The 17047-nt window shown below is 38.4% G+C and overlaps 1 protein-coding gene across 1 annotated transcript; it reads right to left on the reverse strand.

Moving 5' to 3' along the window:
* Positions 1-15667: 15667 nt before the first annotated feature.
* LOC138900126 (uncharacterized) lies at positions 15668-16298 on the reverse strand. The gene is made up of 3 exons (XM_070186834.1): positions 16064-16298; positions 15873-16004; positions 15668-15735 (listed from the first exon to the last, which is right to left on the reverse strand). Exons 1-3 carry the CDS (start codon positions 16296-16298, stop codon positions 15668-15670), a joined length of 435 nt encoding a protein of 144 aa, XP_070042935.1.
* Positions 16299-17047: the final 749 nt, after the last annotated feature.

Raw genomic sequence — 17047 nt, forward strand, 5'->3', positions numbered from 1 at the left:
ATTATCCTCCCTAAGCTTAGCTTTCTCCTCCAAAGCCAATCCTAACCTTTTGGAGAGTTCAGTTGCCTTGCTGCTTCCAAGTAAAATGGCAGAACCAGTTGGCCCTCTAGCCTTGATCTCATCATAACCACACTGCTTGAGTGTAACAACATCCATAACATCATTATGATTTCCTAACTTTATCTCAGGCAAGGCTATATTGAGCTTGTCAAACAGCTCAGTTAACATGAAGCCATGAGGCATGTCATGCTTAGGCTTGGAGGTGTCTGCGGCCCTTACCATATGCTGAATCATCAGATGAAAAAGTTTATAGCTCTATCAGTATCCAACAACTCCATTACAATAATATCAAGTAGGGTAGCCTTATGCCTTTTGTAAGATCTCCTCAAAATGAAAGAATTCACAAAGTGAAATAGCAATTTGTGAAAAGGTGTCATGTAAGTCTTGTACACCTTCTGGTAATAATAATGCTTGTGTCCACATCATTGTCAATAGTAGGCCACTTCTTCTTCAGATATTTGTCAAATCCCAGGGAGGGAATGTTTAGTAGCAGCCCAAGCTCTTCAGCATCCAACTCCATCTCAAAATCTCTCACAGAACTTCTTAACTACCTTGCCATCAAACTGGAGATTTGCATAAAACTCAACTACTGTAGGCACACACACACATGGGGAAAGGGTTTAACAAACATATGTGTCCAACCCTACAAGTCAAGTTTTTCAACCAACTGGACTATGCCCTTTTCATCAGTATTGGCAAGTATCTTCCCATTCAGCACTTTTCTATTCTTAAACTCAATGAAACTATCAAGTGTAGTAGACACAACCTTTTTCTTCTTCCCTTTGTTGGCCTTCTGAGAGATGGCAGTTGCTTTGGTAGATTTAGCAGCAGGCTTCTTCACTGGTGTTTCTTGGCCTTTTGAGGGGGACTATTTTCTTCCTCCTCGTCCAACTCAACTACAGTTTTAACAGCAGAGACTTGATTTTTTTTTCTTGGAACTCCTAGACTCCTTAACCAATTGTTCATCAACAACTTTTATTTTGCTCCTGGTGAGAGGAGCTACTTCCTTTCTTGCCTGTGGAGTTGGTCTCGCAGATTTTACAGAGGTCTTCCTGCCCTTTTCCATATCTCAGACAAAAGGCAGATCATCCTCATCACTGTCAACCTCCACAACTCCAACAAAAGGAGTTAAAGAAGGCCTAGGTTCTTCTAGCCTTTCCTCTTCATGAACTTCTTCTAAAGGGGACATGACTGTGTTCCCAATAGCCATAGAGCCTTCTGATTTCTCGCTTTCATTTTCCCCCTTCACTTTCAGATTCATTACCCTCACTTTCACTTTCCTTTTCATCTTTATCACCCTCACTCTCAGAGTCATCTTCTCCCTCTCTTTCTTTTTCTTCTTCTTCATAGTCACCCACTTGCTCACCTAGTTGTTCGTCTACCCCTCCTACTTTTTCTTCGCCTGATTCCCCTCATTCTCACTCTTCTTCTTATCAGTACTAAGAGTTCTCACCTGTACCTGGTGCTCCTCCTGATTTGATTCTCCTTCCTCCTCCCCATTAACTTCCTCATCATCCTCGTCATCAGTCCAACTATAAGAAGTTTCATCAGAACCTTCTTTAACCTTTGTTTCTTTCTCACCTTTCCCTCAACCCTAGGTAGATCATTAATTTTCTCCAAATTTCTGTCCTGAGTCACCACTTCCTTTTCTACAGTAGTGCTTTCTATATGTGGTGTGTCACTCAGGGGTGCAACAACTTCCAAAGGGGAAACTTCAATAGCAGAGACTAGAATATCAAGTTTTGATAGAGGATATTTTACCTGATCAACCTTGACAGGTGCAGATTCTCCCAGAACAGTAGCTCCCTTAACTTCTGGTTCCCTCTTAGCGGTAGATTCCTTAACTTATGATTCTCCCTTAGCAGTAGAACGAATCACTACCTTGCCAATATTTACTGATTTCCTTAAAGTAGCCTTGACCTTAGTAGGTTTGGAGGTGGTTTGTGAGACGGATACAGGTGCATGGGTAGTTGGTTCTGGGGATAGAAGTCCAGTGGAGGTAGGAATTGCAGGTGCAATAGTAACAGAGGATGATGGTGCAGGTACATTAGAAGATATGGGTGGAGATGAAACATGTGTGGGTTCAGGATCACTGGTAAATTTTGCACTCTTTTTAGGCTTAGACTTCATAGTTTTTGGGTTTAGCTCCAGTCTTAGATGAGGATTTTGCTTTTGAGGGAGTTTTGTTGGACTTAGTCATGGTGGTGAGAGAACAAAGAATTTTCTTTGGTTCTTACTTAGGGTTTGAAGGGAACAACGAGTTCTGAGAAATGTACCACAAGAGGGCTTTAAAAATGAGTAGTCCTGATTAGACTAGAAGAGAGAATGTAATTGAATTTGAGTTCTAACGGGGCCCTAATAACGATTACTTTTAACTGCTGAAATTTTAAAATTAATTGGACTCTAATTACTCTAAGATTCCCCCGTGATCCTTGACTTTGATAACAAATAGGAATGGTGCTAATGCGATTAGGGAGTATGAGAGTAGCAGTAATTTCAGTCATTAAGTTCCAATGATTTAAAACAATATGGTACGTACCTGAGTCCAGAAACCAACTCCTTTGCAATTCCTTAGTTATATCTGCAATAAAGCTTCATCACATTAAGTTAGTATCATAAGGATAGTCATCAACTAAATTTTCTAGGTGAGTGTGTGTGCTTATACGAGACTGAATCAAGCATTTTATACTCAACTATCTACTCCCACTGACTTCTTTTCTAACCAATCATTGGGGTTCAACCTAGTTGGAGGTATTGATTAATTTCAGTTCTAGTCTGTTTCTTTTAAAGTGGTCCCTACTCAGTGCCTTAGTAAAAATATGAGCAATTTGATCTGCAGTTTTATAGAAATTGATTGAGATATTTCCATTTTCAATATTATCTTTAAGAAAATGATGTCTAATATCAATGTGCTTGGTTCTCTTATGCTGACAAGGATTTTTGGAAATATTTATGGCACTAGTACTGCCATAAAAAATAGGAACACAATCAACAAAAATACCATAGTCCCTGAGCTGCTGCCTTATCCATAGCAATTGAGCACAACAAGATGTTGCTGCTACATATTCTGCTTCAGCTGTAGATAAAGCCACTGAGTTTTGCTTCTTTGTTTCCCAAGACACCAGGAAAGAACCAAGAAAATGTGTTGTTCTTAAAAATATTTTCATGTCAACATGAAACCCTGCATAGTCTGCATTAGCATAAGCAACTAGATCAAAGCTATATCCTCTTGGATACCATAGACACAAACCAGGAGTTCCTTTAAGATATCTGAGTATTCTCTTGACTGCTTTTAGGTGAGACTCTTTTGAATTTTCCTGAAATCTTGCACATAGACCCACGTTGAATACAATATCAAGCCTACTTGCAGTAGGATACCACAGTGATCTAATCATTCCTCTGTACAGCTTTTGCTCCACACTTTTGCCTTCTTCGTCTAGATCCAGCTTTGTTGCAATGGCAATGGGAGTATCAATTAATTTTTGAAGAGTCCAATTTGAAATTTTTCAAAAGTTCTTTGATGTATTTTTGCTAATGGAGCATGGTTCCAGTAGGTGTTTGCTTGATCTGCAGCCCAATAAAGAAATTCATTCACCAATCATGCTCATTTCAATCTCATTGTCCGTCATTTCAGCAAATTCCTTGCACATAGCTTCAGTAGTAGTCCCAAAGATAATGTCATCTACATACACCTGTACAAATAGAGTATTTTTTCCTTTATTCTTCAGAAATAATGTATTGTCCACATTACCTCTTACAAAGTTATTAGTTTAGAGGAATTTTGAAAGCCTCTCATACCAGGCTCTTGGAGCCTGCTTCAGTCCATACAATGTCTTGTCTAACTTGAAAATATGGTCAGGGAACTATTCACTTTCAATACGAGGAGGTGTTTAACAAACACCTCCTCCTTCAGGTAACCATTCAGGAATGCACTCTTCACATCCATCTGATATAGAGTGAATTCTATGTAGCTTCCATTCTGGCTGCAGGAGCAAATATCTCATCATAGTGAATGCCTTCTTCTTGATTGTATCGTGGGAGTCAGTGGTCTTTTTATTCACTATTGTCCACAGTTCATAGTCCTCAGCCATTAGAAAATCCTCCATTCTTGCCTTCCACCAACTGTAGTATTTTCCGTTGAACAGAGGTGGTCTAGTAGTTGATTGTCCTTCATTAATTCCAGGTAGAGCACGTTTGAGAGAACCTGGCTCGGATACCAATTGTTAATTTGAGTGCCTTCCTAAATTACTAAAGAACTTGATTTTTTTCCCTTACTCCTTAAGTGTAGAATAAACAGTAAAAATAAAGACAACAATTTTTACGTGAAAAATTAGCCGGCTCAAAGGTGCAAAAACCACGACCTACCATGTAGGATTTTAGTTTCAACTTCACTAAAACAAATGAGCCAAATATATTGATTACAAGACCTATAAATCAATCCCACACAGTTCTCCTACTTTAACTATTTGAATGAATTACAAGTTACTCTAACTTGCACACTCAAATACTTACTCCAACTAATAGATTATGAATGACAACTTGATTACAACTCGATTTTCTAATACACATTAACTAACAGACTCAAGAAGAACACTAAGACTAGCAGTCAACTTGAGTATTGAAAATGTAGTTCCATAGTTGACGAGAAAATGGATGATGTCCTCAGTTCATCACTAAAGTATTTAACTTCACTCGACTTCGAGGTCTTTTGGGAGTCCTATGCATAGTCAACTTCTCATTTAATAGGACTCCACAAATTTGTGACTCTTGTTTATCACTTATGTAAGCATATCTTCTTGGACAATGATCCTTATCACATTAATAGCCTTCTTCCAGCAATCTCGAACTATAGTAACTTTGTGCGAAAGCTACTGCCTTGTAAGAACCTTCAGCATCTACCTTGAGGGCCTGGTTCTTAGAGTACTTCTACCTTGAGGACCTGATTGTTAGCACACATTCACTGGACACACTTTTTTAATCATCAAAACCCTGATACCAAGGCTAGTATTGCTCTGAAGGCAACTTTGTTAAGGTTGTCTCGTGGTATGACAATGAATGGGGTTACAAGTAATCTTTTGCCAGAGTTTTTACCTAGATTGGACTAGAAAATATGACATAAGATGTTGTTTTTGACCAACGGCTGATGTAAGGCTGGATATATTATTATTTGTCGAACTATGTATCCATATGCAAAATAATATCTGAAATATATACATATAATAAGATTATGCTTATTTTGAACCCATTGATTTTAGATCCTGGAATCGCTTCTGTTTAAAACACCTGCCTATGTAGATACCAGTTTTGCTATTTTCTTGTAATTTCTAACAACACACTATACTTTATTTTTATTTTGCATTAACCGTGTTATTGATTTGATTCGCCACATGGTAACGGCTGTATGAAGAGTTCTTTTCTTTCAATGGCGGCTGGTTAGAGTTCAGTTAGAAGAATTGAAGAAGCTCTGAAACAATAGATAAGTAGAGATCAGTGTACTATGCAGATCCCTTATGTTATTTTTAGAGTTATATTAGAAAGCTTCTAAAAAATATTTATGAGGATTTTTTGTTATAGTTCAGTAGGAATAATAAGACAAATGAATGCATTTTGCTAATACTTCTATATTAGAAAGATGCAATTTTTGGTACACGGTAGAGATCTTTTTTGGGTTTCTGCATATGATTTTTGCATATATTCGAATCGTAGACTTTCCCTTTTCAATTGAAATGCAGTTGTGACTGTTTCTTTTCAATCGTGTAAATTTATTGTACTTTTCTTTTTTCTCCTTTAGCTTTTGGTGCGTAACTTGATTAATACAAATTTGTGTTGGGTATGCCACTTATGAGAGTTCCCTACTAAAAAGTTTTACGCTTTTAGGATAAAAATTGAAAATCTCTAGATTAACGGTGAAGGTCCTCAATCATATTACCATAGCTCTTGATGCATGATTTCATTATTTATCAAATTAGTAAGAGACTTTAAACAAAAAGAGGTGTGACGAGATTATGGAAGGAGATCAAAATTCAAATATCTTTTGAAATTATAAGACCTATCAAGGAAGTTGTTTATGACTATCAGTAATTACAACAAATGAGTGTCTCGTGACATAACTAAGCATTCAAATTTTGGTCCAATGCAACCGGGATAAGGAATAAATTCTTCACAAACAACAACAACAACAATAATAAACCCAAGTATAATCCCACAAGTGGGCTCTGGGGATGGTAGTGTGTACGCAGACCTTACCCCAAGCTTGTGAATGTAGAGAGGTTGTTTCTGATAGACCCTCGGCTTAAGAAACATTAAATAGGAAGCAACCAACAATAAAAACAACAAGAAAAAAAATAAAGAAACTATGTGAAATAACAAAGATCTAAAAATAAGAAATACAGGAACACTACTTACAATACTAGTAAGAATGACACAATATGGAATAACAAAGATCTAGGAACATGAAAATATAAGAAAAATACTAATACTACTGGTAAGATTAGGAGAAACGCTCGACTACCTATCAACCTACAATCTTAATTCTCGACCTCCACACCTTTCTATCGAGGGTCATGTCCTCGATAAGCTGAAGCAGTGCCATGTCCTGCCTAATCACCTCTCCCCAATACTTCTTTGGCCTACCTCTACCCTTCCTCGGACCCGCCATGGTCAACCTTTCACACCTCCTAACCGGAGCATCAATGTCTTTCCTCATCATGTGCCCGAACCATCTCAGCCTCGATTCCCGTAATTTATCTTCCACATGGGCCACTCCCACCTTGCCCCTAATAACTTCATTTCTAATCTTATCTTTTCTAGTATGCCCACACATCTATCTCAACATCCTTATTTCAACTACTCGTATCTTCTGAACATGTGATTTTTTGACTGGCCAACACTCAGCACCATACAACATAGGTCGGTCTAACTACCACTCTATAGAACTTGTCCTTAAGTTTTGGTGGAACATTCTTATCACACAAAATACCAGATGCGAGCCTCCATTTCATACACCCTGCTTCAATATGATGTGTAACATGCTCGTCAATCTCCCTATTGCCTTGGATAATAGACCCAAGGTACTTGAAACTATCTCTCTCAGGAATGACATGTGTATCAATCTTCATGTCTACTTCTTCTTCATGCGTCCCCTCACTGAATTGCACTCCAAGTATTCTGTTTTCGTCCTACTCAACTTGAAACTTTTAGAATCTAGGGTCTGTCTCCAAACCTCCAGCCTAGCATTAACCACGCAGTGTGTCTCATCAATCGGTGTTATATCATCTGTAAATAACATACACCATGGCACCTCCCCTTGGATATGTCGCATCAACACATGCATCGCCAGAGCAAATAAAAATGATCTAAGAGTTGATCTCTGATGTAACCCCATGAACACTAGAAAGTGTTCTGAGTCTCCTCCCATAGTCCTCACCCGAGTTTTAGCACTATCGTACATATCTCTAATTACCCTAGTGTATGCTACTGGGATGCCACTAACCTCCAAACATCTCCATATAACCTCCCTCGAGACTTTATCGTAAGCTTTCTCTAGGTCAATGAATACCATATGCAAGCCTTTCTTCCTCTCCCTATACTGCTCCACCAGTCTCCTCACAAGATGAATGGCTTCTATAGTCGATCGCTCCGGTATGAATCCGAACTGGTTCTCAGAAATAGACACACTTCTCCTCACTATCCTCTCCACCACCTGCTCCCAAACTTTCATAGTGTGATTCAACAACTTGATACCCCTATAATTGTTGCAATTATGGACATCCCATTTATTCTTGCACACCGGGACCATCAAGCTCCACCTCAATTCATCTGACATCTTTTGAGTCCTAAAAATGACATTAAACAATCCAGTAAGTCACTCCAAGTCTGTCCGGTAACCATCCTTCCAAAATTCTATCAGAATCTCGTCCGGTCCAGTCCTTTTACCCCTACTCATAGTGTCTACAAAAACCAAAATCTCGTTGGCTCTCTAAGTTCTCCAACTCACCAAGCACAATGTTTTTGTCCCCATCCTCGTTCAAGAGTTTATAGAAATATGTCTGCCACCTAAGCCTAATAAACGCCTCATCCACCAATACCTTACCTTCCTTGTCTTTAATGCACCTCACTTGATCAAGGTCCCGGGCCTTCTTCTCTCTAACCTTAGCTACCCTGTACAGTCTCTTGTCACCGCCTTTACTCCCCAACTCCTCATACAGGAGCCCAAATGTTGCAGTCTTAGCCATCATGACCGCTAATTTTTCCTCTTTCTTAGGCTTCTTATAGCACTCCCTATTCTTCCTCCTCTCCTCCTCGACTACACTCTCCACTAGCTTCAGATATGTTGATTTCTTGGCTTCGACTTTTTCTTGGACTTCTTTATTCCACCACTAGTCCCCTTTGTGGCCTCCCGTGTAACAACTCGTGACCCCTAACACCTCTCTAGAAGCTTCCCTAATACAATTCTCTATCGTGGTCCATATATTACTCGCATTCCTACTACTCCTCTAGGCCCCCAAAGCCACCAGCTTCTACCCCAACTCATGACCTTTGTCCTTAGTTAAAGCTCCCCACTTAATCTTGGGTTGACCATACGCTGATCTCTTCTTCCTCTTTCTCTTAATCTCCTGGTCCATTACTAAGAGCCTATGTTGTGTATAGGCTCACTTAAAATAAAATAAAAATTCTAGCCTATGTTTATCGTGGTCCATATATTCTTTCCAGCAACGCTGCCAAAATTTGACTAGTGCAAAACACACACTTAACTTCTGCTCGTTAATTATATATAGTATATAATATCGTATCCACAGGGAGTGGATTTAAACAATATTCTCGTAGTTTCTAGCTTGATTGCTATCAAAGATGATCAATAGTTGAGATTTATAATATTTTTAACTAAAATTAACTAAGAATCTAAAGTTATTGACTAATGACAACCGAAACAAGGAATAAGCAAAGAAGGTTATTAATGGGAGAAGATAGGGTTTTGATAGGATAGGTGCAAGATAATTATTTGGGATCTAATTCTAGGTAATTCAATTTTAGTGTTCAAGTGAGTCTCTCAAATTCACTCAATTATTAGTTCAAACGCTCAGTAAAAACTCCTCTCTCAATTAAGTCCTAACCTTACGAGATGCACCAATTTAAGCACTTGAAGATATGCCAGAACACGTAGTGGATTGGTTTTTAGGAAAACCTCTTTCGATTATTCTCTTAACTAGGTTTAATCAATGATTCAACTAGCCTCTTTAGATTATTAAGAAGAATTAATGAACTCAACCAACAATATAATGCAAAGATATCACAAGTTATGCCTCTCTCGATTACATGAACTAGTGAATATAAATGCAACAATTAAATCATCCAAAATGATTCAATACATAAAACTAGAGTTATAATTCACAAACAATCATCAATACACAAAATACATCAAACCCTAAAGAGAACTACTCCATAGACATAGAGAAATTCATCACAAATAAAGTTAAAGTATAGGAAAACATAAATTCGATCCAAACTCGGGTCTTGAGTGAGGAAGGAATGATGAAATCCTTGTGCTTGTGTTCTTCCCACTCCTCCTTAGCCTCCTTAGGTCCAAAGTATGTCAAAAGTCAGAAAATAATGGTTTTCCATGTATTTATACCAAGTAGGGTCGGCCCCAGATGAAACCACCTTCTCCTAGCCGAAATAGGATATTTACTCTGTAAGAAATACACAGGCACGTCGCATGGGGCGACGCGCCATGCGGGGCATTTGTGGGGAAATTTAGAGAGCTAACTTCTGACAGACAGTAGGAATTTGAACACGTGCCGCGTCAGTGAGTATTTCTCAGAGTACGGATCAAATCTCAATTTTTGACATCCAGACTTGGTTCTCGACTCCTGAACACGATCCCGGCTTAATTACTTGGGCTTGTACTCAGACTTCAAAGCTCCAAATAGCTCGAATTAGCTACGCAACATCTACATCACTCAGAATCACTCCTACAAGTCATAAAACACACAATAAGTGCAAAATACTATCAATTAAAGCTCAAAATGAGTAAAGTGCGGTGAATTAGAGTGCAATAAGCGACTAAAATATGAAATTCTAGCCTACCATCAACACCCCCACACTTAAACCATTGCTCGTCCTCGAGAAATCAAACTACACTTCACATAGACACGACCTTTTTAAACAACTCTCATAACTCATCACACCAAGAACATTTAAAACAGATTAAGTACAATATCGTAACATCGTAGCCTCAAAATTTTACTCAAAAGCACCATGTATTTTTCACAACCCGCTCACTTACTCTAACACAGAGGTCAACGACATTACCTTTCTTCATGAATTTAATGCCCTCACATAATAATAGAGAGTGCCTCCATACACAACAAAATTTAAGAACAATTAGGAACTCAAGATAGAAAGAATTCACTCACTCTTATAAATAACATTCATATGCCACAAAAGACGTACCATAGGCTTGCTCGTAATGTACTACTCTACTAATTGATCTCATTCAGTCAAGGATCAAGTAAGAGTTTAATTGGTTGTAATGTAGGCTGCGGGATGGGTAGGATACATTTGGATATAAGAGTGACTACACCTCCCTAAGCACTTTAATACATACAATTAACCATTCAGAACCCCACACTTATGTCAAACCATAACTCCGCCTTCATATCAATATACATTAGCTCCCTATTTCTTTAAGCACAATTACCCAAAGAGTAAACACTGTCAAAGATTATTTTGCACAACAATATAACTATTTTTTTTTCTTTTATAATTCAAGTGGCTCTTACTTTTTTAAAACAGTGCACCTTCTTCCTTATTTCAATAGTTCCACTCAAAAGCCAAACCAACCACCCCACACTTCACCTTTTACAAAGTTCACAATAAATTCAAGTACTCACGAGAGGTAAAAGTCAAATAGATGGTCAATTCAAACAAATAGGTAAGGCTTGTACTGTGGTTGCCAAAGAAATAGGATTACAGGCTCAAAAGGGTTAACTACGATACATAACAATTAGGTGGATAAAAGCTTATAACTGGTTCAACAAAGAAACGCCTAAATCACTTCCAAGACTGAACAAAACTACTATTTCGCTTTACAAACACACGGGGCAAGTTCTAGTTATCAAATGCAATGCACAAAACAACACAAAACCTCACACACACGTGGCACATAACTCACTCAGGATTGGTCTAGAAAGACACTCTAGTCAAAGAAGTTAAGCAAAGTTAAGGTCATACACTTTAAGGTACTTATACAAAAGTCAAAAACGGAGCCTTAGCGTCACAACTAAAGCACTTACTATTCTCAAGGTATAATAAAGTTAAGAGATATAGCCTTCAATTCAAATCACCACACATGGTTCCCTACTCCTAGTAAAAATAAAAACTAACTACACCTGGTTCAAATAAAACCCCTGGAAAAGAACCACGGTACAAAAAAAACTCAAGGGGAAATAATTACACTACCTAACAAAAGAAAATATTTTTGTCTTTTTCTTTTGACTTTAATCCCTCGAGAAACCCGTCGAATGATATCCATTGTCGGGAAAAATTGAATTTTTTTTAATTTTTATTATTTTTTCAATTATTTTCTATCTCTAACTACTAAAACTAACAAACAGAAAACTAATATACATATATACATACAAATACCCCACACCCCACACTTGAAGTTGTGGCATGTCCCCATGACACATAATTTAAAAGCATAAGGTAAATGAAACTTTCCTGAATATCTATTTGGGGTCTGAGTCAAAGTCGGGCTCCATTCCTCGCCTTCGAACTAATGCGCACATCCATGCAGACAGCTTCTTCTCAACCTTCTTGGGGTACATCCCACACTTATCTTTCTCACTCACCGTAGCTTTCTCTTTTGAGCCCTTCACTTTCCATTCTATATTTACAGTTGGTTTTCCTTTTTGCACCCCGTTTTCAAATCCATCTTAAACGTCACAGTTTTCTCACCCACTCTAAGCACGAGTTTTCTCTCGTGTATATCCAATATAGCTCTACCCGTCGCTAAGAATGATCTTCCTAGGATGAGGGGGACCTCCTTGTTCTCCTCCATATTTACCATTATAAAGTCTACAGGAAATACGAACTTATTCACCTGAACTAACACATCTTCCACTATCCCCCCGGGTGTTATAGTCATTTGGTCTGCCAGCTGCAAAGATATTGGCATCAACCTTATCTCTCCAATCTCCTTCTCCAGTTTTCTATAAATAGATAGAGGCATTACGTTAATTGAGGCACCAGAATCACATAAAGACTTGTCAAAATTTATAGTTCCTAATGAGCAAGGTATAGTAAAACTCCCTAGATCTCCACACTTTTGTGGGAGTTTATTTTACAATATCGCGCTGCAATGCTATGAGAGCTTGACTACTGAGGTCTCTTCGATTTTCCTTTTCTTCGTCGGGATCTCCTTCAAGATTCTAGCATAAGATGGCATTTGTGAGAGTATTTCTATGAATGGTAAGTTTACATGAACATGTTTTAGCATATCCAGAAATCTCTCAAATTGCTTGTCCAGTTTTCTCTGTATAGATTTTGAGGGAAAGGTAGCGCCGCCATATGCTTGCTCTCCTCATGTTCCTCCCTTCTTCTTTTTCTCAGCCTTTATTGGGCCCTTCTTCTTTTTATCAATATCATTATTCAGCTGCTCCCCACTTTATTTTTCAAGTATCACATCTTTTTGGATCGGGGTGAGGTCTTTCAATACTTGCCCACTTCTCAAGGTTACAACATTTACTATTTCTTTGAGATTTCTTTCAATATCAGCAGGGAGAGTGCCTGGAATCCTTCCAGATAATATTGTTGCAATCTGTCCCGCTTACTTCTCCAAATTTTGAATTGTTGCCCCTTGTACTTCAAATCTTTCATCAGTTTTCACAATAAAGGCCTTCATGAGATCTTCTAGACCAGGCTGATTGGGTTGTTGAGGCTGAAATTGCTGCCTTGTCTGATTTATAAAACCAGGAGCTCCTTGTCCCTGAAATCTGGGGTTGTTTTGTTGACATGCATTTGCGGTACCCCCATGTGAACTCCATGAAAAATCGGGGTGCTTCTGACCCATTGTATTAAAGTTGTAATTTCCCACAACATTCACTTCCTTAGTTGAGGCTTGACACTCATGAGTAGGGTGTCCTCTTCCGCATATATCATAGGCTGCATGTGGCTCACTTTGTATTATAGCCAAGGTTAGCTTTCTTTTTTCTTTAGTCATAGCATCGAGTTATACCTGCACAGATGTGTTAGCATCAACTTGGTGAACACCAGTTGCTCTTCTTCTTTCGGCACTCTCAGAGGAACACTGATTTACATCTTCAGATAACTTATCAAGAATTATAACTATCTCCTCTGGAGTCTTCTTCATCAAGGGGCCTCTAGCTGCATTGCTCAATGTTCTACGCGAGGCCAATGTCAATCCATCCCAAAAGTCTTGGAGTTGCATTCAGAGTTCAATTCCACTATGTTGGAACTTTCTAACAATCTCCTTAAACCTCTCCCACGCCTCAAACACAGTCTCATTCTCTTTCTGGCCGAATTTATGGATTTCTCTTCTAAACTTACCCGTTTTAGCTGAGGAGAAATATTTATCAAGAAATTTTCTGGTAATCTCCTCTCTTGTTCTGATTGATCCCGTAGGCAAGCTTCGAAGCCACTGCTTTGCATCATCTTTGAGTGTGAAGGGGAATGCCCTTAAGTACAATGCATCTTGTGACACACCATTATATTAAAAGGTGTTCATAATCTCCTCGAAGTTCATTAGATGTGTATTTGGATTTTCGTTCATCTTCCCTCTGAAGACACAACAATTCTGAAGGGTTTGAAGCAACCCTTGCTTCAATTCAAAATTGTTAGCTACAATTGGAGGCGGTCTAACACTTGATAAGCCTTGATTGTAGAGTAGTCTAGCATAATCGCCTAGTGATCTCCCAGGCATGGGAGCTATATTTTCGAACTGGTCTGCAGCTAAGGGTTGATTCTGAGCAATTCTCCGACCCCTCTCTTATTCATATATAATTTGTGCATCTCTAATAGTTTCTTCCTCAGCATCCCATGCAGCTTTTTATCGTTGTTGGGTTGCCTCTCTTGCAGCCAAATCTACATTATCATCACCATTTCTAGCCATAGTTTCCTTGGTTGAGGATTGCCCAACCATTTCTAACGTCTTGGTGAGATTTCTTTCCTCCCTCAACTGTCGTATTTATTTTTCTATCTCGGGCTCGTATGGTAGAACTTCTTCTGCAGAAGCTCGAGTCATGCACTTACCTCAACTTGTTACCTGTGCACAGTCAAAGAACACCAAACGTAAAAAGAAAAAAAAGAAAAAAAAATTAAAAAGAAAAATTTCTGAATTAGCACTACAAACTATTTCAAACATTATTGATTGCCAATCTACGGCAACGGCGCCAAAATTTGACGAGCGCAAAACACACACTTAACTTATGCTCGCTAATCAAATATATTATATAATATCGTATCTACAAGGATTGTATTTAAATAGTATTCTCGTAGTTTCTATCTTGATTGCTATCCAAGATGATCAATAGTTGAGATTTATAAGATGTCTAACTAAAATTATCTAAGAATCTAAAGCTCTTGACTAATGACAACCGAAACAAGTAATATGCAAAGAAGGTTATCAATGGGAGAAGATAGAGTTTTGATAAGATAGGTGCAAGACAATTGTTTGCGATCTAACTCTAGATAATTCACTTCTAATGTTCAAGTGAGTCTCCTGAATTCACTCAATTATTAGTTCAAACGGTTAGTAAAAACTCCTCTCTCGATTAAGTCCTAACCTTACGAGATGAACCAATTTAAGCACGTGAAGATATGCAAGAATGCATAGTAGATTGGTCTTTAGGAAAACCTCTATCGATTATTCTCCTAACTAGGTTTAATCAATGATTCAACTAGCCTCTTTCGATTACTAAGAAGAATTAATGAACTCAACCAACAATATAATGCAAAGATATCACAAGTTATACCTCTCTTGATTATATGAACTAGTGAATATAAATGCAACAATTAAATCATCCAAAATAATTCAATACATAAAACTAGAGTTATAATCCATAAACAATCATCAATACACCAAATCCATCAAACCCTAAAGAAAACTACTCCGTAGATATGGAGAAATTCATCACAAATAAAGTTTAAGTATAGGAAAACATAAATTCGATCCAAATTCGGGTCTTAAGTGAGGAATGAATGATGAAATCCTTGTGCTTGTGTTCTTCTCACTCCTCCTTAACCTCTTTAGGTCCAAAGTATGTCAAAATTCAGGAAATAACATTTTTCATGTATTTATACCCAGTAGGGTCGGGCCCAGACAAAACCACCTTCACCTGGCCGAAATAGGATATTTACTCTGTAAAAGAATACACAGGCACGCCGCATGGGGCGACACGCCATGCGGGGCATTAGTGGGGAAATCCAGAGAGCTAACTTATGATAGACAACATGAATTTTTACATTCACGACGCCTCACACGCCGCGACAGTGAGGATTTCTTAGAGTACGGATCAAATCTCAATTTTTGACATCCAGACTTGGTCCTCGACCCTCGAACATGATTCCGACTTAATCCCCTGGGCTTTTACTCAGCTTCAAAGCTCCAAATAGCTTGAATTAGCTCTGCAACATCTACATCACTCGGAATCACTCCTATAAGGCATAAAACACACAATAAGTGCAAAACACTATCAATTAAATCTCAAAACGATTAAAGTGCAGTGAATTAGAGTGCAATAAGCGACTAAAATATGCAATTCTAGCCTACCATCATGTTAATACATACTCACTCGGGATAACCTTGCAATCAGTGCACAGACCTCTAACATACTTCCTGCAGAAAAGGTAATCAATATGAGTCTTGGCCACTGTACTCCGGAAAGTGACCAAGTGGTCTTCCCTTTTCTGAAAACACGTGTTAGCTATCACCAAATCAAAAGCTTTAGAGAACTCTAACAACGAATTCCAGCCTCGTTCCTACCTTCAAAACCGAACCCGCCATGCACATCGTCATAGCCCCTAGCAGTTTCTCCAATATGGCCATTAAAATCATCTCCTATAAAAAGTTTCTCGGTAAGCGGGACACCTCGAACCACCTCATCCAAATTCTCCCAAAAGTGCCTCTTGACCTCATCGTTCAAGTCCGCCCGAGGCGCGTATGCACTAATCACGTTTAAAGTGAACCCACCAACCACTAGCTTAATAGTAATCAACATATTGTTCACTCTCCTAACATCTACCACTAGCTATCTGAGATCACTATCAACTAGTTTGGTTGAATTAGAGGAATTTAGTTCTAATAGCTTGGTTATGTGCAGATGGATTTCAAAGTGTTCTTGATGGTTTCTACCATGGTTGAAATCAGATATTTTCTACTGGTGTGAGAAACGTGTTGTGTATTGTGATTTCCTCTTGGAAGGAAGCAAGATAAAGTTTTCTAAATAACTAGATATGTAATTTGCTGGTGACCAGAGTTGATAATGAGATTCTTGTGCTTTTCACATGATGGCAAGATAGATGTTATGTGTTGTGCGGAAGTTAAATTTACATGTACAAGGTGGCAATTCAGTCTTGAAGGAAGGTAACGAAGTTTGGGCAGAATGGTCATGAATTCTTAGACAACATGGGTGGTTCCAAATGACTAGATGAATACGATTACTACTAGGTGTATGAGAAGGGTGCGTGTTTCAGAAGGCACATTGTATTTTGACTTACGGATGTTTAATTAGTATTGCGATACTCACGTGGTTGATAGACTGCTGATATTCAAATATTGTCAAGTGGCACGGAAGAACTTTTAAAGTGTTTCTCGTGGGATGATCGTGTATGAGAGAGGTGTTAGGAATTCGGGCGGTGGAGATGGAATCAAATATGGTGATTCGTGTGTTCTATGGATTTGGAGATTTGGGAGTTCTCAGGAGCAAATTGTTTCATGGTTGTGGACCCTGAAGTTATGGTCGGAGAT

Source organism: Nicotiana tomentosiformis, chromosome 10, assembly GCF_000390325.3.
Source record: "Nicotiana tomentosiformis chromosome 10, ASM39032v3, whole genome shotgun sequence".
NCBI lineage: Eukaryota > Viridiplantae > Streptophyta > Magnoliopsida > Solanales > Solanaceae > Nicotiana > Nicotiana tomentosiformis.

Coding starts and splice junctions, on each gene's coding strand:
- LOC138900126 (XM_070186834.1), bottom strand. CDS start 16,298: ATGTTGATTACTATTAAGCTAGTGGTTGGTGGGTTCACTTTAAACGTG. Junction 16,005..16,063: donor TGGCGGGTTCGGTTTTGAAG/GTAGGAACGAGG, acceptor ATTTGGTGATAG/CTAACACGTGTTTTCAGAAA. Junction 15,736..15,872: donor TGATTGCAAGGTTATCCCGA/GTGAGTATGTAT, acceptor TATGCCTTATAG/GAGTGATTCCGAGTGATGTA.